At 55.1% G+C, this 26,432-nt stretch overlaps 1 protein-coding gene and 1 pseudogene across 3 annotated transcripts in view; one reads left to right on the top strand and one right to left on the bottom strand.

Annotated features, from left to right (window-relative positions):
• The window catches only part of NEURL1B (neuralized E3 ubiquitin protein ligase 1B), a 43,069-nt gene extending 16,637 nt beyond the window's left edge, over positions 1-26,432 (top strand). The window contains exons 2-6 of one of the 3 annotated variants that reach the window (XM_070232915.1): positions 4,828-5,373; positions 7,670-7,779; positions 18,401-19,114; positions 21,054-21,179; positions 21,553-26,432. In XM_070232915.1, coding sequence (XP_070089016.1) covers positions 7,737-7,779; positions 18,401-19,114; positions 21,054-21,179; positions 21,553-21,797 — 1,128 coding nt within the window. In that variant the 5' untranslated portion in view covers positions 4,828-5,373; positions 7,670-7,736 and the 3' untranslated portion in view covers positions 21,798-26,432. The remainder of the gene's footprint in view (positions 1-4,827; positions 5,374-7,669; positions 7,780-18,400; positions 19,115-21,053; positions 21,180-21,552) is intronic. The other 2 variants (XM_070232913.1, XM_070232916.1) reach the window with 2 other exon arrangements.
• Positions 10,355-14,252, bottom strand: LOC111767935 (cleavage and polyadenylation specificity factor subunit 5-like; annotated as a pseudogene).

The following is a 26,432-nucleotide window of genomic DNA, read 5'->3' as shown; positions in this document are numbered from 1 at the left end:
AGTTGGGTGGCTTGCTGGGCCCGGCGTGGAGAATGCAGGCTCTGCGCTCCCCCGGCGGCCTCTCCTGACGGTTTACACCCAGCTGGTATTTCCCCCGCTCATTGATTTTGGTCCTGCCGAAATAGCTCTCCAGTGGGCCTTTGTGCTTATCCTTGTGGTTCCCAAGATGGCCTGCAGGCTGCCTCTGTGTCCACCGTCGTCACTGCTGTGGGGCCCCTCCCTAACAGGCAGTGCTGGCCTGCTCTGCTGGAAGCCCTTCGTGGCTCCCTGTCCCCTACGCTGTGTGATCTGAGCCTCTCGGGCTGGCATTCAGGGCCTTGCCCTCTGGTCCCTGCAACATCGATGGCACCCTAGCCCCTCACCCCTCACCCCTAGGAGGCAGTGGCTACCCAACCTCATACACCCTCTGCCACACCACCATATTACTTACCTTCCCCACAAAGTCCAGCTGCCCCCACCTCTGGTGTTCCCTCAGCCTGGAATGTTCCCTCTCCCTCAAGACCTGGCTCTATGGGCATCACCCCCCGCCCCCCAGCCCCTGGCTGAGTCCAGGGACTTCTTCAGGCCCTATAGCCCCCTGTGCTGATGCCTAAGGTGCTCTTTATCTTGCCCTCTTGTCGTTGTCTATGTGTGTCTTCTCCACCATGTGGTGACTCAGATCTCCATGAAGACAGGATTATGTGATCACCTGTGCACCCTCAGTGCCTGGCACCAGTAGATACATCTGCAGAAAGGATGGACGGATGGATGGACGGACAGATGGATAGATGGATGGACCAATGAAAGGATGAGCAGACAGATGGGATGGACACATAGATGGATGGATGGGTGGACGGATGGACGGATGGACGGATGGATGGCTGAATAGAGGAGTGAACATTTTGTCTGTTGCCCTCCTCCACCAGTCAATGTCTAGCAGGCCTGCCCAGAGGTAACAGGAGTCAGCAGGGGGCCTCTTGCATCCCTCTCCTACATAAGAAGTCAACAACTCAACCCTTCTGTCTGTCCTGTGTTGGCTCCTCAAAAGCAGAGAGAGTATGATAAAATGGCTAAAAAGGCAGGATGGGGGTCACACAAACCTAGCTTCAGTCACAGCTCTGCCTTTAGCTAAGCCGGCTGCGTGACTTTGGGCAAGTGACTCCACCTCTCTGAAACTCCATTTCTTCATCTGTGTGATGAGGATCCGTGGTCCTCGCCTCATGGGGTATTATAAGGATTAGATGAGGAAATGCATGGTGGGTAACCAGCCCAGAGTTGGTGTCTTGTACCAGCTTAGTGAATGCATGGTGACTCTGTGAATCTGGACAGTTTTGGTTGCGAGAATCAGAAACCTGGCTCGACCTGGCTTATAAGCAAAGAGGGCTGGCTCCCCAAGCTGAAAAGTTTGCAATGATCCGAGTGGCCAGGCTCACTGGATCACACCCCACTGTGTTTAGGAATTGGCTCATACCCCAATTCCTAAAGTTGGGGTGAGGTCAGCCCACTAGCTGGGGGAAAGCTGGGTCTCCTGAGGAAAATTGGGGCACAGTAGCCAGAAGAGGAGGAGTGGATGCTGGGCAGGCAGCAGCGGCCATGCCCACGTGACTAAGTGTGGTGGGAGCCACAGAAAACTGGAGGCCCCTTTTATGGTGGCCCAGGACCTGTGGGCCTGTGGTGCTTGGCCAGCCCCTCCAGGGCTCCCCCTGCCCTCCTTGGGTGGGAGTGACCTCTGACATTCTCCCTGAGATCACAGTGGCCTGGCCAGAAGAACCCAGGAAAGGGGTTCCTGCCCAGACCCCACTAGCCTTGAGCTTAGCTGGCCCCTCCCCTCCGTGGGCCCATCTCCCCATCTGTAAAATGGGCTCATTGGACGAGATGATCTCTGAGGTCTGCTCGCGATCCAACCATAATAAGCAGCCTCTGGCATTCATCGAGTGCCCGTGTGTGCCAGGCCTGGCTGGGCACAGAGGAGTCAAAATGAGACAGACAAGCCGCTGCCCCACAGGACCCACCGTGGTCCCTCCCCAGCCCTTTCCACCACCTCTCTGCTTCTCCTTCAATATTCGTTATAGAACCAAAAGGTGTTTTTAAATTGTTTTATTTATTGAATATAGTTTAAACATCCAAAGCATCAAGTCAAATGCTTTTTTTATTTCCTGCATTAAAAACCAAAACCTCCAAATCTCTACTACCCTCACAACATATCCAGAATCTGACCCTTTCTCGCCACCTTTACTAGTCCTGCCTGCCAATCTGAGCCACCATCACCCCTGTTCTGGAATCATCCGGTAGCCTTGTCCTAGCCCCCAGCTTCCTTGCCCACCCCCCACATCTCAACAGTCCCCTCCCCACACAGCAGCCTGAGAGTCCTACCACCTCTCTGCTCTAAACCTCCAAGAATGTCCCATCTCACTCAGAGTAAACTGGTTAAAGAAAAACCACCACCATAGGCTCTTCTCCCCACCCTCAGCCCCAGCCCCAGCTCTGGGCTCATTTCCTGCCGCTCTCCAACTTGGTCATGCCATTCCAGCTACGTTGGCTTCCTTCTTGTTTCTCAGCCACACCAGCACAGTCCCACCTCAGGGCCCTTGCACTCGCTGTTACCCCTGCCTGGACCACTCTTCTCCCAGATACCCTCCTGCCTCACTCCCTCACTTCTTTCAGGTCTCTGTTCAAAAGTCACTCATCAGAGAGGCCCTCCCTGGAAATCCTAAGAAAAAACCTCTCTGCCCCCTCCCTTGGCTGCATTTTTCTCTGTAATGCATCCCACCAGGCAGAGTATGTTTTATTTGTTGTCTGCCTTTGCCCACTGGAATGTCAGCCCCATCAGAGTGGGAACTTTATCTGTCCTGGTGAGTGCTGTATTTCCAGTGCCTAGCGTGGTGCCTGGCACGTATGGGTGCTCACTAAACATTTGTTAAATGGATGAATACGAAAGTTCCTTATGTTCTTTTTCCTTATGTGGGTCGTTGGCTTTATTCCGTGTGCCAACAGCCCACAACTTAGAATGGTTCAACTTACGATGTTTCAACTTTACGATGGTGCAAAGGCAATGTGCTTTCAGTAGAAACTGTACTTCAGATTTTGAATTTTGGTCTTTTCCTGGGCTAGCCATATGCAGTACGATCCCCTCTCGGGATGCTGGGCAGCCGCAGCTCCCATTCAGCCCTGCGGTCACAAGGGTGAACAACAAATACACTACCCCATTCTGTACCCAGACGCCCATTCTGTCACTGTCAGTACAGTATTCAGTGAATTACATGAGATAGTCAACACTTCAGTATAAAATAGGCTTTGCGTTAGCAGCTTTGCCCAACTGTGGGATAATGTGAGTGTTCTGAGCACGTTTAAGGTAAATGAGGCCAAGCTAGGATGTTCCGTAGGTTGGGCGGACTGAATGCATTTTCAACTTAGGATATTTTCATGCTTTCAACTTACGATGGGTAACATTGTACCAAGGAAGGCAACGAGCAAGATCTGTCTTTTTGTCTTCTGTGGGTCAGTGGCTTCTGTTTGCAGAGGGGCCTCCCAGCTTCCCAACAGTTTCCTCCCTTAATGACTGGGGTGCCCTTCCCCTGGGGCCTGGCTTGTCTGCCTCCTCATGGCCTCTTCCTCTTCATGTGCTCCTGTCCTGGCTCCCATCAGCCTCAGGATTAAGTGAACCCCTGATGTGCCCAGAGCACAGCGGCCCCGTGGCTGGCCAGGGGAGGCGTGGTCCCTGCAGCGGCCTCTCATTCCCTGGGGTTGCTACTCTTCTCCCATGACCACAGACCATTGTGATCTGTGACCACCTCCCATGGAAACTGTCCCCAGCTGCTGTTGTGAAGGAGCAGCGGGCACTCGTGCAGCCTCTGGGAACCGCCCCCGGGACGCAGGAGGAAACGGGGAGGATAGAACCCCTCGGCGCGGGGCTTGTGGCCAGAGGCCAGGCCCTTTGAAAGGAGACAGGCCCAAGATTCTCCAGGTCCTCTGGGGCAGAACTCCCTTATAAATGAATCCTGAAAGGTGTATGTTCTAGAAAAACCAAGCTTGCTTCTAAAGATGCCTTCATTTTCTGTGAGTGAAGGGGAGGGGAAGTCACAGAGTCCTGGCTTGGGCTTCCTCTGGAACTTCAGTATGGTGATCACATTCTTAGCTGCCTGTGAAGCACATAGCTTGTGCCAGGCAGTATCCAAGGACCCTCATCCACATGATCTTTTAGTAGCTGTATGAGTTAAGTAATGTCCCTATTTTACAAGCAAGGACAGTGGTCTAGAGAAGTGACAGGGTCTACTGCACATCACATGGCCAGGAAGTGCCAGAGAGCTGGGCTGCCAGGCAGCACTCTTCATCTTGCCTCTTATTCTACTGTCGGGGATCCCAAGGCTGCACGCTTTCTATTTCCTATTATGCCTTGCTTTTGAACAAATTGCCCAGAAACAAGCAGCCCAAGACCCCCTCTACTCCCCTAGAATCCAAGGCCCTGTTGCCTTTGAAGGGACTCCGCTGCCCAGAAGGGGCCCCTGGAGGAAGACGCTAGATGCCCTGGGATTTGATGGGAATGGGCAAGTCAGTGGCCCCCAGTCTGGCTGTTGTGACAAGCTCATCGCTGTTGGCCTGTCCCGGAGGGAAACAGCTCTGAACAGGGCTTCACCAGACAGACACACACACACAAACACAGCTCGGTGTGCTCCTCTGTGAAGTGGGTTTAGTGACTTCGCCGTGGCAGCGTTGGGCAGGTTGGGGGTGGCCGGAACGTTCTCAATTACCCGTCTAATCAAGATGGAATTTAAAATGGAAACGATTGTTAAGGACGAACCTGGGCGGCGGCGCTCCGGGGCCTAACCCTCCCGCCTGTCTCTCCCGCAGAGTCCAGCCCGCCCGCGCGCCTCCTGGCCACCCGGCCGTGCTGCGGGCCCGGCCCCGAGCGGCGCCCGGTGCTGGGCGAAGCGCCGCGCTTCCACGCGCAGGCCAAGGGCAAGAACGTGCGGCTGGACGGCCACTCGCGCCGGGCCACGCGGCGCAACAGCTTCTGCAACGGCGTCACCTTCACGCAGCGGCCCATCCGGCTGTACGAGCAGGTGCGGCTGCGCCTGGTGGCCGTGCGCCCCGGCTGGAGCGGCGCGCTGCGCTTCGGCTTCACGGCGCACGACCCGTCGCTCATGAGCGCGCACGACATCCCCAAGTACGCCTGCCCCGACCTCGTCACGCGGCCCGGCTACTGGGCCAAGGCGCTGCCCGAGAACCTGGCGCTGCGCGACACCGTGCTGGCCTACTGGGCGGACCGCCACGGCCGCGTCTTCTACAGCGTCAACGACGGCGAGCCGGTGCTCTTCCACTGCGGCGTGGCCGTGGGCGGCCCGCTCTGGGCGCTCATCGACGTCTACGGCATCACCGACGAGGTGCAGCTGCTCGGTAGGTGGCTCGACCTGGAGGCGCTCCGTGCGCGTTTCTCTAGCAGGCACAGCTTACAGAGGGCTCAGCTTGCCGGGCGTGGTTCTAAGCGATTTACACCCTTTAACTCGTTTATTTCTCACGACAACTCGCCACCCCGTTTGTTTGACAAACGAGGAAACTGAGGCACGGAGAGGTTAAATGGGACTTGCATCGCAAAGCCGGGATTGGAACCCGCGGGCTGCGGGGGTCCAGAGTCCATGCTCTGGCCCAGGGTCACTTGCTCCTTCTCTCACCATTCTTCCATCCGTTCCTGTGCTCCTCTCTTCACTCCCGTGTTCATTTGCTCACTCACTCATTCATTCATTCGTGTATTCACTCATTCACTCATGTATTTATTCATTTGCTCATTCATTTGCTCACTCACACATCCGCTCACTCACTCACTCAGCACAATCAGCTTTGTGCCTTAATCCTCGAGTTTCTGTGCCACCAGGCAGTGAGCAAGCAGACACATCATCTCCAGGCCCTCAGGGTCCCCTGGGGATGCAGGCAGAGGAGTGTGGCCCCGACTCTGACAGGGGAGGTAGCCACTACTGCAGAAATCCTGGTGGTGAGAACTCGTGGGGAGAGAAGTTTTCTGCCCTTGAGACGGTATTTCTTTCTCTTTCTTTTTTTTCACTTTTTTAAATTGAGGTAAAATTCACGTAACATAAAAGTAACCATAAAGTGTCCAATTCCCTGGCATTCCGTTGGCAACCATCAGCTCTGTCTAGTTTCAGAACATTTCATCACCCCAAAGGGAAACCCCTCCCCGTTAAGCTGTCCCTCTGCCTTCTCCCCTCGCCCCAGACCCTGGCGACCACTGATCAGCTCTGTTTGTGACCTTAGCTCTTCAAGTCACAGTTGGGACCTCAGCCAGCCCAGCCTCAATTCCTGGGGGAGTAAACAGGGAGCAGGTTTCTCGGGGTCTGGACACAGCCCTCGATGCCATTTACCTGCAATGAATGCACAGATCTAAAGTCTGAGTTTCGGCAGATGTATCCAGTGTCCAGAACTCGCAAACGTTCCCACCAGCTGTTTGTGAGTCAGCCCTTCTCTTCCCCAGATGGGGCCACTGTCTGATTTTTCCCCATGGATTAGTGGTGCCTGTTCTTGAACGTCATATAAATGGCATCATACGGGGTATGTGCATGTATGTCTGCCTTCCTTATCTCAACACAGTATTTTTGAGATTCATCCACACTGTTGCTGTGTGTATCGGTAGTTTGTTCCCTTTTTATTGCTGAGTAGTATTCCGTGGTGTGGGTGTACCACAGTTTGCATATCTGAGTGTTTGGGTGGTTTCTGGTTTTTCAGCCCTGCATCTTGAGGGAAAACCCTGGCATGGACTCCTTGCCCACCACCACCTCCCACGCCACCACTGGGCAAGGAGGGAAGATGGGTGCATCCAGGCTCTGCCCTCCCCCTTAGCCCCCCCGTAGAAGGAAAGCAGCAGAACTTCTGAGTGGTTAAGAGCAGAGTGTTAGGAATCACATGGACCTCTGTTTCACACGTGGCTCTCCATTTGCCAGCTGTGTGGCCTTGGTCAGATGACTGAACCTCTCTGTGCCTCAGTTTCTTCCTCTGTAAAATGGGTTCATGATAGCACCCACCTCCTGGGCTTGTTGGCAGGGTGACATGAGATGGTGTGGGAAAGTGACGCAGCACAGTGCCTGGCACATGAAAGGCACTCAAGAAATAACAGTGAAGAAGTAAGAACCTCTGCCCATTTGCACGTGGGCCGAAGCACGTGCCTGAATTCCAGGCTCAGGCAGGCTAGGTTGTGAATAGCTACCCACCCCCCCAAGCTGGGGCCTTACTTGGGCTTTTTAACCACGTTCCCCCACACTCTTTTCCATGGAAGCTTTCGGCATTTCATCTCTAGGAAATGTGGGTTTCTAAAACCTCCTGGATCTCTGGTTGCCTTTCTTCGGAGCTCTTTATTCCTACGGAGCAGGGAGGCAATCACGCCTCACTCACCTGCTCCCTCAGACAGCCCGTGTCTCGGGGTGACAGCCAAGAAATCACAGCCACTCCATAATCAGTGCAAGTAGATTAGGAGTTTTTAAAAATACAAATTGGAAGCAGCCTCTGATGACTTAATGAGACTGAATAAACCGGTGAGGCGTCCTGGGCTCTTCCCCCTGTTCATTTGGTCACTTGACAAAGCTTTATGGAGCCCCTGTGACATCCCACCCCCTCGGAGGGAAGGGAGGGAGCCCACTGGCACACAGTGTAATGTGGCAGACGTGGGCCTCAGTTTCCTTTTCTGCAGATAGTTCCTGGGACTTGCTGGCTGATGGTGCACTGGCTGATGTCCACAAACATATGCATGAGGGGACATGACATCGGAAGGAACGCCATCTCTGGGTGATGGGATCATAGGTGAATTGCACTTGCTCCTTTATACCTCTATGAATTCCTTTTTTTTTTTTTTAATATATATGTTAAAGAGCTTATATTGCTTTTACAGTCAGAAAGGGCAGTAAAGTTATTTTCCTCTCTGAAGGTTATATGAGATGATAGGGAAGCTTCTGGGACGTGATCAGGGTTCAATAAATGTTTATTTCCTTCCCGGGGGAAGGGCAAATTGACATTGGTTACATTTGGGTAAAGGGATAATGGGTGGGTTTTTTCCCTCCCAAGTTATCAACAAAGATTTATGATCAGGAAAAAGAAGTTATACTAAAAATAAGAAGAGAGCTAAGCAGTCATGATTTTGGATGATTTGAGTGCAGGCAACAGGTACTTCAGCACAGGGTAAGGCAACACGAGAACCACAAACATCCACCGTACCTGGGGCCCCTCCCTCCCGGTTCTGGAGTACTGGGCTCCTAGGGGTGGTGTCCAAGGTCCCAAATGGATAAATAAAAAGCAGACAGTGTTCACATTATCCGGAGCCCTCTGGCCTCCTTTTCCTCATGAGGAAGGAGGAAGTGACATGGTTGCTTTAGAGATTCTCAGCTGTGAGACTCCAGGAGAGAAAACTCCAGAATAGATAAAGAATCCAGGGTTCAGAGAAGGGAAGTGACTTGCCTGAAACCACCAGGCTTGTGAGTGGCAGAGCTGCGATGAGAACCCAGGTGCGGGGGGCCTTGGCTCCAGCCACACGTCGAGGTCACCTGGGAGCTCTGAAAACCCCACTTTCCAGGCTGCACTCAGACCAGTGAAAGCAGAACCTAGGGGTGGCTCCCAGGCAACTGGATTTCTTAAAGCTCCTCTGGTGACCCCAGGGCGCAGGCAGGGTTGTGATCACACGATCCTCTTTGCCTGGGAGCCTGTCCCTCCCCTGCTGGGTGCCAGGCTGAGTTCTTCAGACCTCTCAGTTCAGGGCATGGGATCATCCCCGGAGCACGCAAGCCCCGTCTCTTGTTCTGTGTGGCTTTGCCGCTGCGTCCCTAATCCCACTCCATTCATGCCTTCCCGTGCCCAGAGTGCCACCACTCTGGTGTTTGGCATAAGCCCTCGAGTGTGTGCATCTGTAAGAAATAAGTAGAGTTGTTTTATATGTATATATGGATGGTATTATGCTAAGGCTCTTATTCTGGTTTTCTTTTTTCACTTGCCCCATTTTAGGTTTTGTCTGTGTTTTTCTGGTTCCTTGTTCCCTAGCGGCCTCCCACATTGATGGGCACCCGGGTGGCCACGAGGCCCCCACCCCCACCCCCACGCAGACTGCACTGCAGGGCACATTCTGCCACAGGGCTGCCCTGGGGCCACTAGTTTACTGTTCTCTGGGGCACAGACCAGGATGGGCTTGAAGGTCCTGAGCCGTCCATCCTGAGAGCCTGTGATTTCTCTGGATGCTCCTCTGGACCAACGAGAAGAGGCTGAGCCCAGGCAAATTACTCCCTGCTGAATTCAGCAGTTCCTGGACCCAGGAGAGGCAGGTTCAGCCAGGCCACGCACGCCTTTCCCCCTTCTCTCCCTGGCTTTTTCTTCTCTGAGGAAGCCCCTCCCTGGAGCCCTGGAGCTTGGGCCCCCATGCTGTCCTGAGCCAGCCCTGTCCTGCCTCCAGGCAGCTCGGGAGTGGTTGGTGTCATAGCCCGGTTATCCTTCCTTTGGCCAGTGGTGGAAGGCTGGTCAGACCGAACAAGCAATGCCAGCCCAAGGCCACGGCACTGCTATGTTGTCAGAAATCTTTGGTTGCAAGTGACAGAAACCAGTTCAATCCTGCTTAAGCAGAAAATAATGATGATGATGATGATAAAAATAAAAGGGGGTGGAATTCTGTCTCATGTGACTGAAAATTCCAGGGAACGGCTGCCTGTAAGCCTGGCTTGATGCTGGGGCCCAAGAAACAGCACCTGGAATATTGGCCTGCCTGTATTTCCTGCTCCGCTGTCATCTTCACTGGGGTCATCCTCAGGCGGGCTCTCTCTTTGGGGTGGGGGCAAGGCCACCAGCAGCTCCAGTCCCATGTCCCACCAGCTTACCAGGTCCAGCAGGAGAGCTGCTTTCCCACGAGGTCCCCTAAGGTCTCAGGATCTAGCCTCACTGAGCTCCGTGGCCGGGGTGGGAGAGAGTGACCGGCCAGGTTAAGGCCCCCTCCTCAAGGGAATGAGTGGAAGTGGGGGTGGGGGTGGGGCAGTTCCCTCAAAAGAAAAGCTGGGAGCTGGGACCAGAAGGGGGTGGCTGCCAGGCAACCAGAAACAGCAGCTCTCCGCAGTCCTCGGAAGGGAGTCATTTACACATCTTGAAAGCCTCGAGCCGCTCTGTAAATTTAGTTCCTGGGCACCTACTGTGTGCCAGGCCCCATGCAGGGCTTTACCTGGGTGGTGTCTTCTAGTCCTCACAAGAATCCTGTGGGTGGGAAACAGTATCGTCCTCATTTGCAGGCTCGGCATGGATGGATAACGTGGCCAAGGTCAGCCAGCAGTCAGCGTTTGTTCATCAGTGTTAGGAACAAAGTGTGTGATAAGGGCTTGAACTTTTGGATCTAAACGCAGGGCCTAGGGGTCTAGTGCACTGCTCCATGCTGCAGATGAGGAAACTGAGGCCCAGAGAGGGGCAGGGACTTGCCGAGGTCACCCCGCTGATCAGTGGCTGTGGGGAGGGAGGGGGTTTGGCCCAGGGCCCAGAGAGGCGCCTCGGTGTGGGGTCTGTGGGCACGCGCGTCCTGCAGGGAAGGGCTGCAGCTGGCTTCAGCCAGAGCCCCATGGGGGCGGCGCCGGGAAACTGGCTGCTGCAGATCATGTTGTCTTTCCCAACAGCCAGACCAGCGCCCACCGCCTCGCCCCCACGCTAAGGCACTTGCCTGGCAGAGTGGCCTGGAGGGTTGTCCTCTCTCAGTCTGGAGAGAGGTCTCCACTCTGTGGTCACAGGCCTGTCCTACTAGGGGCTCCTGAGGGCCTCCTCTGTGCCCGGCATCGTGCACAATTATTCCACAGTTCTGCCATTAATCCTCCCCAGTGGCCTGTGAGACAGGGGCGAGGGTCCCCACATTGCAGGAGGAAACTGAGGTCACAGCCAGGACTGGCCAGGGTCCGACAAAGGTCTGCCTCCAGGTCCAGTCTGCTTTGGTTGACAGTAGGGCAGCATCGGGACCAGCACAGGCTCAGTGGCCCACAGACCTGGGTTCACTCCCGGTGTGCCCATGACAACATCCACGCCTCCTCTTCTCAAGCCCCACACCCCTGCCTTGCCGCCTGCCCTCCTGGGACCATGGCTGAAAAAGCTCTGCTCCTGTCCCCTGCCGCCTGTTCGGGGACATTGCTGCTATCCTTTGTCACTTTCTCCGGCCTCACTTTCTCCATCTGCAGGGAATCATTCCCATGAGTGCACACAAGAGTTCTAGTAACTTCCATCTTTAAAAAAAAAAATGCCCTTGGTAGTCTCCTCCGCCAGCTGCTGTCTCATGATTTCTCTGCTCTCCTGCAGAGCAAAACCTTCTCAAGTATTCTCTGTACCACCTTCTCCATTTCCCTCTTCAGCTCATCGCAGGGATTTTTTTTTTTAATTTTAAAAGTTTGAATTTTAAAAATTTTAAACATGAAATTAAAAAGAAAATACAAATAGGAACAAGTCCACTTTCTTTAATGTTGTACAAAAATGTATAGGTAGACCCAAAAGTAAATGAAACATGGTCACGTCTGTTGACACCACTGCGGCTGCTTATTAACTTTACTATTGAGACAGTGGGAGGAAGTGGCAATTTAGGGACGGGGGAAGAGAGCAGCTTTTCTCCTGGGTTTATTCTACCCCGTGTATAGCTGTGCTCACAGACACGGCTTCTTTTGTGTCTCCCCTGCACAGGAATCCAGCTAGATAGAAAACTGAACCTGCTCAGAAGCCAAGGGAGATGAAAACTGACGGGTCCACAGCCTGGTGCCTGGGCACTCAGTTCAAACAGTGGTGCAGCTGTCGACTTGTAATTTTTAGGGGCCTCAGACAAGGCTTTCTCTTGAAGTTGAATGAAAAACAACTTCTTCTGTTCTGGAGGCTTTGTAATATGTGCAGGAATATATGCATACTGAGGAGGCTCCAAATTTGGTCCCTACTGGTTACCCGTGCAGGCATCATGACCCAGTCTGGCGGGACTCCACTTCAACCACCCAGTATGTCTGTCAGTAGGAGTTTTGGTCCTTCAAATTCACCTTCTTCCTCTTCGTCTTCTCCTGGGTTAAGTTCACCACCCAACGCTTTGAAGAAAGTTGTCCCCAGCTGCAGCAGGAACACATGGGGTACTCATGTACCTTCAGAACCCCTTCTGCAGCCCTCCTCACTCCAGTGTTATCAAATGCTTCCCTCGGGCACTAAAATCTGGCTGCAGCAGAGCTGTCCTCACTGCTTCCCTGGACTTCCGCCTGCAAGCTCAGCGGTCAGCCCCACACTGCCGAATCCAGAGCTCATGTCTCCATCCTTTACCTGGCACAGGTGACCTCTCCGGCCTCTCTGACCTGCTCTCAGCTGCTGGCCTCGCAGGCTCCTGCTTCTCCCACCTCCACCGCTGCCCCTGGCTGGCTCCTCCCCTGCCTGTTTCCACGTGCGGAATGCCCCAGGGTTCTATCCTAGGCTGTCTTCTCTCTCTCTCTCCTTCTTACTTTTAAATCATGTAATACAACACGCATACAGAAAAGTGTATAAAACAAGTGTAGAGTTTAACAAACAGTCATAAAGCAAAGCCATTTTTCTTCAGATGATCCGAGCCTGTCGCTGGGCCTGGAACCCCATCCCTAGGCTGTTGGCTCGCAAATCCGTATTCCTAGTCCTGACGCCTCCCCTGGACTCCAGACTTCCCTCTGCCCACTCACATCTCCTGGCATCCAAGAGGCATCCACACTGAACACGTTCAGGCAGCCATCCCGGTTGTCAGTGAATGGCACCACCCACTTGGTTGATCGTCTCAAACCTCAGGAGTCATCCTTGATTCCTCTTTTCCTCGCCCCGCATCCATTCTCTCAGCATATCCTGTCACTTCTGCCTCCAGTACATGTCCCAAATCAGTCCTTGAGAGACAATGAAGTGTCTGATGGATGGTCCCCTCTGTCTCCAGTTCTTCCAGCCTTCATTTTCATCTTCACACAAAGATGGTTTCTCTTGGGACACAAATTCTGATTTACTTCCAGCCCCAGACATATTGGACCTGAGAGAGCTGGGGAAGTGAAAGAAAAGGAAGCACCCGGCTCCCTCCCAGTTCCAGAGCCAGGCCTTGGAGGTGGCGGTGGGCGGGGGAGGGGGAGCCCATCCCGGCCTCTCCGCGCCAGGCCTGGGACGCCTGCTGTGGTGGTGCTCTGATGTTTGGGGGATGCAGGGGGCTGTTGGACCCTACCTCTCAGTGCTCACATTAGGCCCCTGGGCACTGCAACTCCAGGAGCCCCATGGCCTGAGGCTGAGTCCGTGTGCTGGGCAGCTCTAAGAGCTGAACAGGGACAGCTGAATTTAGGAGGCGGTGTTGCTAGTGGTCAAGGGGCCTGGCTTTGGAGTCTCGTAGCCTGAGATGCAATCCCATTTCTGTCACCGCTGTGTGACCTTGAATAACTCACTCCATCTCTGAGAGCCTGTGTTCTCCCACTGTGAGATGCACCCATTTACAGAGCTGCATGGGAGAGTGGCGAGGACTGATGGGGATCACACATGCACAGCACTGCCTCTGGGGGGGTGCTCTAGAAAATGGCCACGTGTCCTTTCAGCAGGTCCAGAGCGGGGCTGCAGGCGAGTCACAGGTTAGGAGCTGGAAGTCGTGATAAGCTCCGTGGGTGGCCTCTTGACGCTGCAGGATTTCTCCCTCAGCCAGCAGCTCCACAGAGAACCTTCTGAGAGGCAGACTCTCAAGTGTCAGGCCTAGGCCAGCCCTGTGCCGTCTTGGCCTGTCTCACTCAGGGGCAATGCCTGATGGGGACAAAGCTGCTTGTAGAGAGATAAAGTAAGGGACCCAACCCCTCCTGGGGCTGCTGCGTGCCACGTGCCAGGCCACCTGCTGTCACACATGTTGTAGCGTCAGCCTCACAAACACACCAAGCGTCCACCTCCGAAATGCGGTTCCTTCACACGGCTGTCCCTCCTGCCTGGAGTGCCTGCACTCCCTTCCCAGCCACCACTCCCTGGCCTTCAGCTCTTAGCTCCAGTCACTGTCAGCAAGGCCTGTTCTGACCCGCTCTCAGGCCCCGCCTGTGACCAAGTCCCCCCTTTTCCACACTCTGAATCCCAGTTCTGTCACTCCCTGGCTGTGTGACTTGAGTAACTCCCTTTGCTTCTCGGAGTCCGGGTTCCCCACCCTAGATATGCCCATTTTACAGAGCCCCGTGGCTCTTGGTGGCTCTCATCAGTCTGTGCTTACCCAGTGTCTGTCAGGTGCTTCGCTGGTCTGCCTCTCCCACTGGCAGGGCACCCGTGGACACAGGGGCCACGCCTGCCATGCCCGTCTCCACCCAGTGCCCAGTGCAGCGCCTGGCACATGGTGAGGTCTCTGTGCATCTTGTTCAATAAAGGAAGGAGTTATGAGGATAACAACAACACGCGTTGAGCACTTACTATATGCCACTTTCTGTGCTACACTCTTGATGAAAGCATCTCATTTAATCTCCCTAACTTCCTAGGGGAGGGCTGCCATCACTGCTCCACTTTAAGCTGAGGAGGCTGAGGTTTGGAGAGGTGAAAGAATTTAAAGTAACACAGCCAGAAAGGGCTGAAGGCAGGACGTGGACTTACACCTGCCCCTCTCCACAGGCCCTGCTCTTCGATACGATGCTGCCCTCAAGGACAGGCTCCATGTGGAGTCCTCAGGGGCAAGGAGGCGGCGCTCTGGGGTGGGGAACAGCAGCACAGCGTGTTGGCAGGAGCAGAGGCCCAGGGCGGGCCGCGGCCTGGCAGGACGGCAGGGGAAAGGGCCCAGGAAGGTGTGCTACAGCAAGAGGCTCCGCCAGAGTGGCCGCCACCGGAACACCACTTGTCTAAAATGCCTTGCCAAAAACCTGCTTGTTTTAGGTCTACTTTTATACATGCTTTTCTTCTGATTACAAAATCGGTGCATGTTCGTTAGAGAAAAATGAGAAAATCCAAAAACTATCAAGCAAATTTCCATTCAGAGAAACCATCCTCAAATTTTCCTGTTTCCTTCCTATATTTTTCCTGTGCATCCTACACATAGATTTCCCACACGATCAGAGTCTGAGGAATCCCATATTCAGTTTTGTGTCCTCTTTTGTTCACTTAATGTTGTATCACGGGCCTTTTCCCACATTGTTAAAGATTGATAGAAAACTTGGTTTTTTAAAGTATTGGGGTTTTTCTGATGATAAAACTTTGTAGTATCCATGCTTTCTGTAGAAATGTTGGAAAATACAGGAAAACCTGAAGAAAAGTCCCTCATAATTTCACCCTGAGAATGCCATTAACATTTGTTGCACTTCTTTCCAGAACTTGGTTTCCTATGCTCACGAACAAAGTGGTTTAGACAGACAGTTACAGACACATGCGCACAGACATACTTTCTAAAAGACCACGCTGAACTCGCACTTCTCCCCTCAGGTCACGGGGAGGCATCCCCCAGGCACCACCTCCCCCTCAGACACCCCCAGAGCCCAGGCAGGCAGCTGAGAGGCCTCGGGTAGGAGAGCAGACTTCTCAACAAAAGGTGGGCCTCGGCCAGGCAGCTGTGCCCAAATTCGGGCCTGCGTCACCAGGCCTCCTGACGCTCCGGGGCTGGAAGTCCAGTTTCAGTGAAATCTCCTGATTCACTAGTACTGGCTACTAATTCAAAAAAATTAAAAGAGCAAGTGATTTATTCAACAGACAAATGGAAGGGGGTAAAAAGAGATGAGGCGGCAAACTATAGCTTAAAAGAGACCAACGACAATGAATGGACTTCATTTGGATGTTTATTCAAACAAACTGGGGAAAAAGTATATTCTCACACACAGTATAAAAGTCTCTAACTTTTAGAGAGACATACTGAAGTTTTTCAGATGAAAAGACACATCTAGGATTTGCTTCAAAATAATATAGGAGTGAGAGTTGGTGGGGGTGTCAGTGAAACAAGATTGGCCACGAATTGATTAATTGTTGAATCTGGGTAATCAGCATTCATTGTACTATGTGTATATGTTTATAGTTCAAAAGAAAGTTAAAAAAAAGAAGGAAAAAACACTAGTAGGCCAACCAAGTCCACGAGCCAGGGAGGGTCAGAACTTCGATGGCCAGTTTGCAAAGTGTGCCCTGGATGGACGGGTGGGGCTGGGAGTAACAGATCACACTCACCAGGGGCTGGGGCATGCTTTTTGAAAATGCATTTTTCAGATTTGGAAAACTAAAGAGGAAGAAATATTTTTTTCCATGATATAAATTATAGAATGGCAACATTTTAACAAAATCTTACCTAGAGGGGTCTGGTTTAAAAAGTCTGAGAAACACTTTTTCTTGCTTTCCTGGTTATAGTACCAAGAATATTTTTTACCACTAAAAAACTTCACCACACTTTAATGGCTGTTTCTGTCTTTCCCTGAGCTGTTGTTCCGAGTGGCGCTCAGCCTCCGCAGAGACCTCGTTCATTCGTTCATTCATCCATCCAATGAACATCATAATGAAGCTCTTTGCCCAGCACTCTGCTCAGCCCGAGAACAGGGTGAACAGACCCGCAGACCCTGCCCTCCAGGGACTCTGTTCTAGGTGGGGAGACAGACACCAGGCAATCTGCCAAAGCATGAAGACCTGTACTACCTCAAAGATAAACACTACTTTTATTTTGCTTTTTTACTTAACTAGAGTATGTAGTATCAAAAACATTTTTCCTATTACTAAAAACTATTCAGAAATATTTCCATGGCTGACTCTTTGAAACTGCCTCTAGCTTGCTGTTCTCTGAGCCATACACCGAGTCTGTATCCTGTAGAGCCTTACACATTCACTGTCTGAGCGCCACCAGGCCCCGGGCTCTACTGCAGACACACTGCCCCTCTCAGTCAGCGCCTGTGCCAGAGCCCTGGCTCGGGCCCCAGACGCCTAGGTTCGAGTCGCGGCTGTGCCACTTGGTCGCTGTGTGACCTCAGTCACGTTCCCTAACCCCCGTATGCCTCAGCTCCCTTCTTTGCTAAATGGCGGTAACAATGGGACACACCTCCCAGGTTGTGTGAGGACTAAACGAGGTAACACGTGAAAGGAGCTTAAAATCACGCCTGTCACGTAATAAGGCCACAAATACAGGGTTTGAGCCTTCTCTTGGAGCTTATGTTCTAGTCGGGGAGGCAGACAACAAAGGATTTTCAAATGCCCTTTAACTCTTCAAAGGATGAAAACCTCTGCGGGAGGGACGGGAAGAGGAAGGAAGAAAGGAGGGAAGAAGGGAGAAAGGACGGAGGGAGGGAAGAGGAGAAGAAAGGGGCAGGAGAAAGGGAGGAGGGATGGAAGTACAGGTGGAGGGCAAAAGGGAGGAGGGACGGAAGTAGAGGTGGAGGAGGAAAGGGAGGAGGGATGGAAGTAGAGGCGGAGAACGAAGGGGAGGAGGGACGGAAGTAGAGGTGGAGGGGGAAAAGGGAGGAGGGACGGAAGTAGAGGTGGAGGCGGAAAAGGGAGGAGGGATGGAAGTAGAGGTGGAGGAGGAAAGGGAGAAGGAATGGAAGTAGAGGTGGAGGGGGGAAAGGAAGGAGGAATGGAAGTAGAGGTCGGGGAGGAAAGGGAGGAGGGATGGAAGTAGAGGTGGGGGAAAAGGGAGGAGAGACGGAAGTAGAGGCAGGGGGAAGGGAGGAGGGATGGAAGTAGAGGCAGGGGGAAGGGAGGAGGGATGGAAGTAGAGGTGGAGGGAGGAAAGGGAGGAAGGGTGGAAGTAGAGGTGGAGGAGGAATGGAAGTAGAGGCAAAGGGAGGAAAGGGAAGAGGGATGGAAGTACAGGTGGAGGGCAAAAGGGAGGAGGGACGGAAGTAGAGGTGGGGGAGGAAAGGGAGGAGGAATGGAAGTAGAGGTGGGGGAGGAAAGGGAGGAGGAATGGAAGTAGAGGTGGGGGAGGAAAGGGAGGAGGGACGGAAGTAGAGGTGGAGGGGGAAAGGGAGGAGGGACGGAAGTAGAGGTGGAGGGGGAAAGGGAGGAGGGATGGAAGTAGAGGTGGAGGAGGAATGGAAGTAGAGGTGGGGGAGGAAAGGGAGGAGGGACGGAAGTAGAGGTGGAGGGAGGAAGGGTGGAAGTAGAGGCGGAGGAGGAAAGGGAGGAGGGATGGAAGTAGAGGCAGTGGGAAGGGAAGAGGGATGGAAGTAGAGGTTGAGGGAGGAAGGATGGAAGTAGAGGCGGAGGAGGAAAGGGAGGAGGGATGGAAGTAGAGGCGGGGGAAGGGAGGAGGGATGGAAGTAGAGGTTGAGGGAGGAAGGGTGGAAGTAGAGGCGGAGGAGGAAAGGGAGGAGGGACGGAAGTAGAGGCCGAGGAGGGAAAGGGATGGGCCCAGCCCAAAGGTCAGCTTGCGCAGGTAAGCTAGGGATTGCGCCTGTCCCACTCTGGGCCCTGAGGCGCGTAGGCCCACTCGCAGGGGGCGGGGCGGGGGCCTCGGGCCGGCCCGCGCTCACCGCCCCCTGTCCCCGCGCAGAGAGTGCCTTCGCCGACACGCTGCCGCCCGCGCGCCTCGGCCAGGCCCGCTTCAGCGCCTGCCTGCCGCCCAGCAGCCACGACGCGGCCAACTTCGACAACAACGAGCTGGAGAACAGCCAGGTGGTGGCCAAGCTGGGCCACCTGGCGCTGGGCCGCGCCCCGGGCCCGCCGCCCGTCGACGCCGCCGCCCTGCCGTGCGGGCCCCGCGAGCGCCCGCGGCCCGCGTCTTCGCCGGCGCTGCTCGAGGCCGACCTGCGCTTCCACGCGACGCGCGGGCCCGACGTGAGCCTGTCGGCCGACCGCAAGCTGGCCTGCGCGCCGCGGCCCGACGGCGGCCGCACGCTCGTCTTCTCCGAGCGCCCGCTGCGGCCCGGCGAGAGCCTCTTCGTGGAGGTGGGCCGCCCGGGGCTGGCGGCGCCCGGCGCGCTGGCCTTCGGCATCACGTCCTGCGACCCGGGCGCGCTGCGGCCCGCCGAGCTGCCGGCCGACCCCGACGCGCTGCTCGACCGCAAGGAGTACTGGGTGGTGGCGCGCGCCGGGCCCGTGCCGAGCGGCGGCGACGCGCTCAGCTTCACGCTGCGGCCCGGCGGCGACGTGCTCCTGGGCGTCAACGGGCGCCCGCGCGGCCGCCTCCTGTGCGTCGACACCACGCAGGCGCTCTGGGCCTTCTTCGCCGTGCGCGGCGGTGCCGCCGGCCAGCTGCGCCTCCTCGGTGAGTCCCCCAGCGCGCGTGCGCGGCGCGGCGCCCCGGCCTCCGCATGCGTTCGGGGGCAGGAGGTGGGCCCCGGGACCACCTGGTCTGCCTTGAGCTATGCACCCGCTGGCCTCGGGCCTGGCGCCCGTACACAGTCGGGAAATGGTCGGTGCGGTTTTTATTTAGGTTTTTATGGTTTATTATATTTTTTTACATATGTGATGCATATGAAGTGTAGGAGAAAAACTAAATGGAACTCCTAACAGAGGAAATAGGAATAGCACCGTCCACAGAAAATGGATCGGAGGCTTGAAACCTCCTGTTGCGAGACGCTTCTTGCCTGCCTTGGTGCTCAGGTGGACGCGGAGCGCCCCGGCCGCGGGCCGCCTGGCTCCGGGATGGGCCCGCAGAGGACGGGATGCCGGCCGTGAGCACAGGGCGCCCGCAGACGCCCCGACGGAGCGGAGCGCGGCGTGATGCCCACCTCGCAGGGCGGCCTCGCTCCCCCAGGCCGGCCGGGTGGGCTGTAGGGGTCAGGAAGGCTCCCAGAGAGCGTGGCTCCGTTTTCTGGTTCAGGAAGTCAAGTCCATGTGGTAACAGAAACGATGAACACTTCATATGTTACCTTGTTCAGCTTTAGCCTCCTGATGATCGTATGGACCCAGTATCGTCTACAGATAAGAAAACGGAAGCGCAGAGAGGGTGAACGACTGTGCCAGCCGCATAGCTGGTCAGCCATGAAGATGTTGGACAGTGCACAGACCCTCTCTGAGCCTCAGTTTCCTTCTGTGTAGAAAGGGAGTGGTTACCTGCATCCTGGGGTTGTCACCAGGATGAAGTGAGGAGGACATAGAAGGCTTTCAGCAGGTGCCTGCCCCCTACAGTACGTTTAATAAGTCGTAATAGTAACAATAGTGACTGTTGTTTGGTTGAGGGCAGAGGAGGGGAAGGGGTGCTGGTTGTGGTTTGGGGGGTTTTTTAAGGAGATCAGACAGTTACTTCACCCCGAGATGAGTTGCCCAAGGTCCCACTGGGGCTTTGCAAGAGCTGAGTCTAGAGTCCTTCTCACCCCACTTCCCAGCACCTCCAGAGGAACCAGGATGAGCTCTTAGTGGTCAGGAAGAGAAGGCAGGAGAGGGTAGAAGGGAGAAAACTGCTTTCGGAGGCCAGGGACTTGCCCTCCTGATCCCTCCCTTACAGTAGTCCCTGCCCTGCATTATCTTTCCATTCATCCTCAAGTAGGGGACCAGAACCGGCAGCTTTCTTCACCTAGGAAATGACCCATTATCATCTAAACTAGCAGTCAATTCCGGGAAGAAAACTCATCCATGTTGAACACGGCTAGTCAGGAATCTTGTAGTTGCAAGTGACAAAACCCCACTCAAAGTGCCCTAAGCAAAAAGGGAAGTTTATGGGTACAGTTTGGGAGTATATTTGATGGATTCAAGAACAGCTGGATCTAGGTGTTGAAAGGATGTCATCAGTATCTTGTTTCTCTTTCCATCTCGAAGCTCTGCTTTCCTCTGTGTTGGCTTCACTCTCAGGCAGGCCCTTCGGCACCAGGCTTACCTCCCAATGCAGTGAGCCCCTTCTTTCCCAGCAGTTCTAGTGGAAGTCACAGAATTGGGTGTCGTTGGCCTTCTTTGGGTTACACTGAGACCAAGGGGTAGAAGTTCATGTTGGCCTGGCCTGGATCCTGTGAGTGAGGGTGAAGTAGTGCCCCCAGACAAAATCCTGGTGTTCTCTCTGAAATAACTGGGAATGGAGGCTGGGTAGACAAAGAACGGATGTCTGCCACACATGTACGATTCCATGAGTCCTTAGCAGGACCCTGTGCAGTGGATCTTGTCCTCCCATTAGACAGACGGGATGCTAAGGTGCAAGGCAGTGGAGAGCCAGGGACCAGCAGAGCAGGGCCCACCTCCCGCTGCCCCTGATGGAGCTTCTTTGGTCTCAGGCACCCAGCAGTCCAGCCCTGCAACCACGTCTCCGTCAGGGTCCCTCAGTGGCTCCCAGGACGACAGTGATTCCGACATGGCCTTCAGTGTCAACCAGTCCTCCTCGGCGTCTGAGTCATCCCTGGGTGAGGAAGTGCGAACCCTGGAGCGGGTGGGGGCTGGCGGCTGGCCCGGCTCCTTGGGCTCTGCTAGCGCCTGCCCAGGGCCACGCAGGGTGGCCGTGTTTCCTCTCTGCATCCCCTTGCTCCTCAGTCTGCATTCAGCTGGATGGAGGGAAACATCGAGATAAGGCACCTCCCAGGGTGCTTGATGCTGGTGGGGGCTGGGGCGTGGGGGGGTAGGGAAAGGGGCAAAACCTGGGATAAAAACCAAAACTGGTATCCCCAAAATTGTCCCCCCACTGGTTCTGCTATAGAAGCTCTGCCCTCTTGGGGTTGCCCCAGCAGAGCCCACTGAGCGCCACGTTATGAAGGTCTGTCCTGTTCTCCCTTTCTGCAGTGACGGCCCCCAGCTCCCCGCTGAGCCCCCCGGTGTCCCCTGTGTTCTCTGCACCGGAGCTGGCAGGCAACAAGAACGGCGAGTGCACGGTCTGCTTTGATGGTGAAGTGGACACAGTCATCTACACGTGTGGACATATGTGTCTGTGCCACAGCTGCGGCCTGCGGCTCAAGAGGCAGGCCCGGGCCTGCTGCCCCATCTGCCGGCGGCCCATCAAGGACGTCATCAAGATCTACAGGCCGTAGCCTGGCCCACTGACGGGCCTTGGCCAGAGCAAGGTCACCTTTCTGAAGCCCCCCTAGGCCGGGCAACCACCGTGGCCACCAGGGAATCCAAGGGCAGCAGCCATCTCGTCTGCCACTCTCCAGTGGTGGGCAAGGCGTGACAGTCGTGGAGACAAGGCCCCGAGGGTCTGAGCCCAGGCAAGGGCTAATTCTGGCTCAAAAGTGCTTTGCCCCCAAAAGGCCGCCCAGGAGCAAGCTCAGGAACTGCCTGGCAGACTGTCCGGTCCCTCGGTGACCTCGCAGCTGGGGAGCGTCCTCTGTGCAATGCTTTTTGCTGGGGTTGGGTTGAGCGTGTGAGAGAGAAGTAGCGGGGAGGGTGGGAGACGGAGGAGAGGGAGGGGCTGTGAGAGGATGAGAGAGATGGCATAGGTGTTTATCCAGGGATTCTGGCTCTGGGAGGAGGTTTAAGACTAAGGAATGTGCAATCCAGAGTCCAGACATTAGCACGACTAGAAGGCGCTCACTTTCTGGGGCTGTGATGTCAGCTGGTTTTGAATGTACGAGGCCTGCACCTGAACAGAACTCCCTTGGATGGTGTAGAAAAGGACTCAGATTTTCTAAGGGGAGGAAAAAATAGCTCATTGTTTACAGCTCCACAGCAGCGCTCCTTGGGGGGAGGTGGGCGGAGAACATCAAAGAACGGTTTGCTTGTTTCGTTTCTGACTCGTCTTGGAGAGGAGCTTTGCTGGGCACTGTGGCCGAGAGCTCTGGGCAGTGTCCTCTCCAGAATCTTTTCCCCGCTTCCCCCCGGACAGCCTGCTCACGAGCACACCGCACCTTGACTCCGTCCCCAGATGCTTTCTGTCTGTACCACCCGTCCCGTCCCCAAGGAGAAGACAAGCAGCAGGTTCTCTTTTCCAGGAGAGGGGAAGGAATCCCGGAGGCAGGTGACTCACCCGGACTTGGAAAGGCCGCTCCATTGCACAGACAGCCCTGCACAGTTTCTGTTGTAAGCAGGCCTGGCGTTCGCCTGCGGCTTGGGCCTCACAGGGCAGCCTGCGGGGAGCAGGGCTTTGCCACTGGTCTGTGTCCTGATTCTCAGCTTACCTTCCCCTGCTGGCTGCTAAGATGGTACTTGGTCATTAAGATGTTAGCTAATAACTGAGACGTTAGCTGACAGTTCTGACATTGGGCCTCTCCCCCTTCCCAGGGCTGTTTCCTAGGTATTTCCTGGGACCCGGCCCCTATCCCCACCCCTGCCTGGGCCCACCTCTGCGCACTCCCAGACCACACCTGGGCTGATGCGCTGGCAGGCCTGCCCCTCCCTCCTGGGCCCCCTCTGCCCTGTCTTGTGCTGTACTTGTGCGGAAGTCCCTGGGCCTCTCTGTTTCTCGGTCCCCAGCCTGTCCAAGAGGAAGCCTCGGGCCTGGCCACCCCAGAGCTCTTGGGAGGATCAGCACAACGTTCTCAAAAGCCCGAGACACCTTGCCGAGAGCAGGTATCATTTTTATTACAATTCCTAGTCTGTCCATCTGCTGAGGGGGGCAGGGAGAGGAGAGCGTGCAGAGAGTTTACCCATCACATAACACACACTTGCTGGGTGTCCGGGCCCGGGGCCCAGCGCCGGCCTCTCCTCAGATCAAGTCCCACAAGACCACTGGGTCCTCGAGATGCCCTGCGTCTCGGACCACCTGCTTCTCTGGCTGGAAGTGGTCACAGTTTCCTGATCTCGACTTCAGAAACCCCATTCTTGCCCCTGCAAGAACCCCTGATTGGTTCTTTTTCCCTAGTGAAGTTGAGAAACATGCCCCCATTTTAATTTTCCAGCAGAAGTTTCTTGGGAGCTACTAGAACCCTGGCGTTTGCCAAGATAAGGGCTTGAGAATCTAGGCAGCGCTCGGTGCCCTGCTAAATTTGGGCACTGGGAGCCGTCCATCTGCCCCGTGCGCTGGATGGGGCACAGGCCCAGGTGAGAGGACTCGTCACCCCCCGGACTGTGGTTCTCCAGGCAACAGTGCCCCTGACTGGATTGAGCCAGCCTCGAGGCCCAGTGGTCTCAGCAGCCTGGGGGAGCCAGCCCCTCTCGCCTGCCCCTTGCCCTCCCTGACTGGCCCCTTGGGTTCCAGCTGCGGTCATGCACAGCCACCACCAGGAAACCAGTGACCGAGGACCTGGCCCGGGGTGGACCAGGCCGTGCTCCTGGTAACCTGTTACCTGGGAAGAAAGGAGCTGGTGGCCTGTTTAACTTGCTCCGCAGCTGCTATAAATAGCCTCCCTGTTTTCAAGAGGAATTAAGGGGGTGTTTATCTTCTAAAAACCAGACATTTCCTGATGCTCTAAACTGATTTATTCAGCGCTGCAGAGGAGCTGCTCACGTCGCCCTCTGTGTTCTGTCTGGAGAAGGGGGCAGGAGACACGGGAGAGGGGCCGCTCCTTTTTGTTTCCCGTCCCCATGTGCCTGGGTGCTGGGCTGGAGGGGAGCCACACGCCCTCCTCCTGGGGGCAGGTCTTATTACCATACAGAGGCGTGTCTAAGACACCACCCATGACAAGACAGGCCATTTTACGTACCACTAAGAAAAAACGCTGCCAGCTTTCACGGTAAGATGCGGCAGCTATCCAGTTCATCCTCATCAGAGATGGTGCAATGGGAAAGAATCTCTGCTCCTCAGAATCAGTGAAATATGTATTATCCCCATTTGGCAGGTGAGAGAACTGAGGTCCTCGGAGGGAAGTGACTTAGTGTCACTCAGCAGGGGGGGGCGGGGCTGGGATTCAAACCCAGGAGTGTCTGGTGACACCCTCTCCACTGCCTGGCCCGAGTCGAGTCGCGGAAAGCTCAGTGCTGCCTGCGTCACTCCTCGGCAGCCCCTGGAGAGACCCGGGGGCCTGCCCCTGCGCTTCCTGGGGTTCCCAGCCCCAGGCTGCGGCCCTCTGCTGCCCATCCCCTGGACGGACAAGTGTCCTTCCTTTCAGCGCGTCTGCCTGCCGCCCAGCTTCCCTGGAGGGGCTGAGCTGCATGAGATCTGGGGTCCAACCCAAGGGTCTCCTCCTTTTACACACTGGCAACTGTGGGGAGGGCCCGAGGCCTTGTCCCTCCACCTTCCTGGGCCCTGTGACCATCACCATCCCCGCAAGCAGGCCCCCAGGGGCGGAACGGGGGCGACCACAGGACGTCCCTCTGTTGTGGCCTTGTGCCTGCTCATTTTGAACCGCCAGGGAAATCGGGCCGTTTCCAAGTCAAGACAGGCTCCTTTTTCCAGTCCATCCCCGAATGGGGCGTCTGCAGGTGTTCAGCTCCTGGGGCAGCTGCTCCGTCACTGTGGCCACGCTCTTCAGTCCTGCAGCGCCCACTGGTCAGCAGAGCCTGTGTTCTGGACACAGGATTGGGAACTGGGACCAAAGACAAAGCCCATGGGGAGCTCGTGGTGCAGACAGGTGATGGACAGATGTGTAGGCTGTTAGTTGATCCCTCCGTGTCAGGCCTTGTGCTAGCCTATGGTAGGTACTTACTAAGGGTTTACTGAGTAGATCAGAAGTCAGGTTGTGAGTGTTCAGGGGTTTGGTAGAACACCACATACACATGCACACAATCAACAAACATTGGCTGAGTGCCTCCTGGGTGTGGGGTGCTGGGAGGACGGGGTTGAGAGGGCAGCGCCCCAGCTCTGGCGTCAGAGGTAGAGACCTTCAGAGGTAGTGAGACATTTGGGGCAGAATCCACTGGGCCTTCTTGGGCATCCTGTTCCCTCAGGGGTCTCTTGGTGAGTGCACAAGGACTGCCTTCCTGACCCAGGGCCTCCTGCGGGCTCGGAAAAGCCGCCTCTGCGGGAGAAACGCCAGGCGCTGTGCAGTCAGCGAGCTGCTGCCAGGACCGCGTTGGGCAGAACCCTCGGGTCCTGCGGGGAGACGTGGGGAGATGGCTACCTGCTGCTTTCAGGCCTTGGTTGCCAGAAATAACCCCCAAGTCCCCAGGGAACCCCCAGTCAGCTCCAGTTGGAAAGAGGGTTGTGTGAAGTCTTGGAGGATGAGAGGTGGCCCCTCCCACTGCTCGGTCCCCGCTCGCCCCAGTTCTGGGGAGGGACCCCGGCTCAGGAACACGGGGCCTCCTGACATTTCTTGGTGGTTAATTGTCCCACTGTCTTTTCAAGTCCCTAATGCAGTGACTTGTACAACGATCTGTCTGTGCCTTATGAAAGTGTCTGTGCACTTTTTATCCTTTTTAAAAGCAACTTTAAAAAGTGGGCAGGGGATTAGCAGACATGATGGCATTCTAGAAGCCTGTGACGGTCACTGAAACCCTTCTGCATTGTGTTCTTGATGTTGGAGTGATGACGTGTACGTCCCCACCCCACCGCCACTACCTGTGTACAGACCTTTTTAAAAATGGCTCTTACTATTATTTTCCTGGTTCAATACTGTGACCTCCCCAGTACAGTCTAATCTTTGGGGATCCAGAATAAAGGTTTTAAAACTTGGGGGGAGCGGGTTGGGAAGGGTTTGCACTGGTCCTGTGTATTGTGCTTTTGTGTGTTGTGTGTTTTGATTTTTGTCTGTTTTTATCTGTTTTATATTAACATAATTTTCCTGTTTAAAAAACAAATACAACTTTGGCTTGTTAAAAAAGAAAGTCTCTTCAGAAGTCAATTTTAAAAA

The sequence above is a fragment of the Equus caballus genome, chromosome 14 (genome assembly GCF_041296265.1).
Source record: "Equus caballus isolate H_3958 breed thoroughbred chromosome 14, TB-T2T, whole genome shotgun sequence".
Classification (NCBI taxonomy): domain Eukaryota; kingdom Metazoa; phylum Chordata; class Mammalia; order Perissodactyla; family Equidae; genus Equus; species Equus caballus.
The sequence above is the reverse complement of the archived record's forward strand: the minus strand, read 5'-3'. Positions and strand labels throughout refer to the sequence as shown.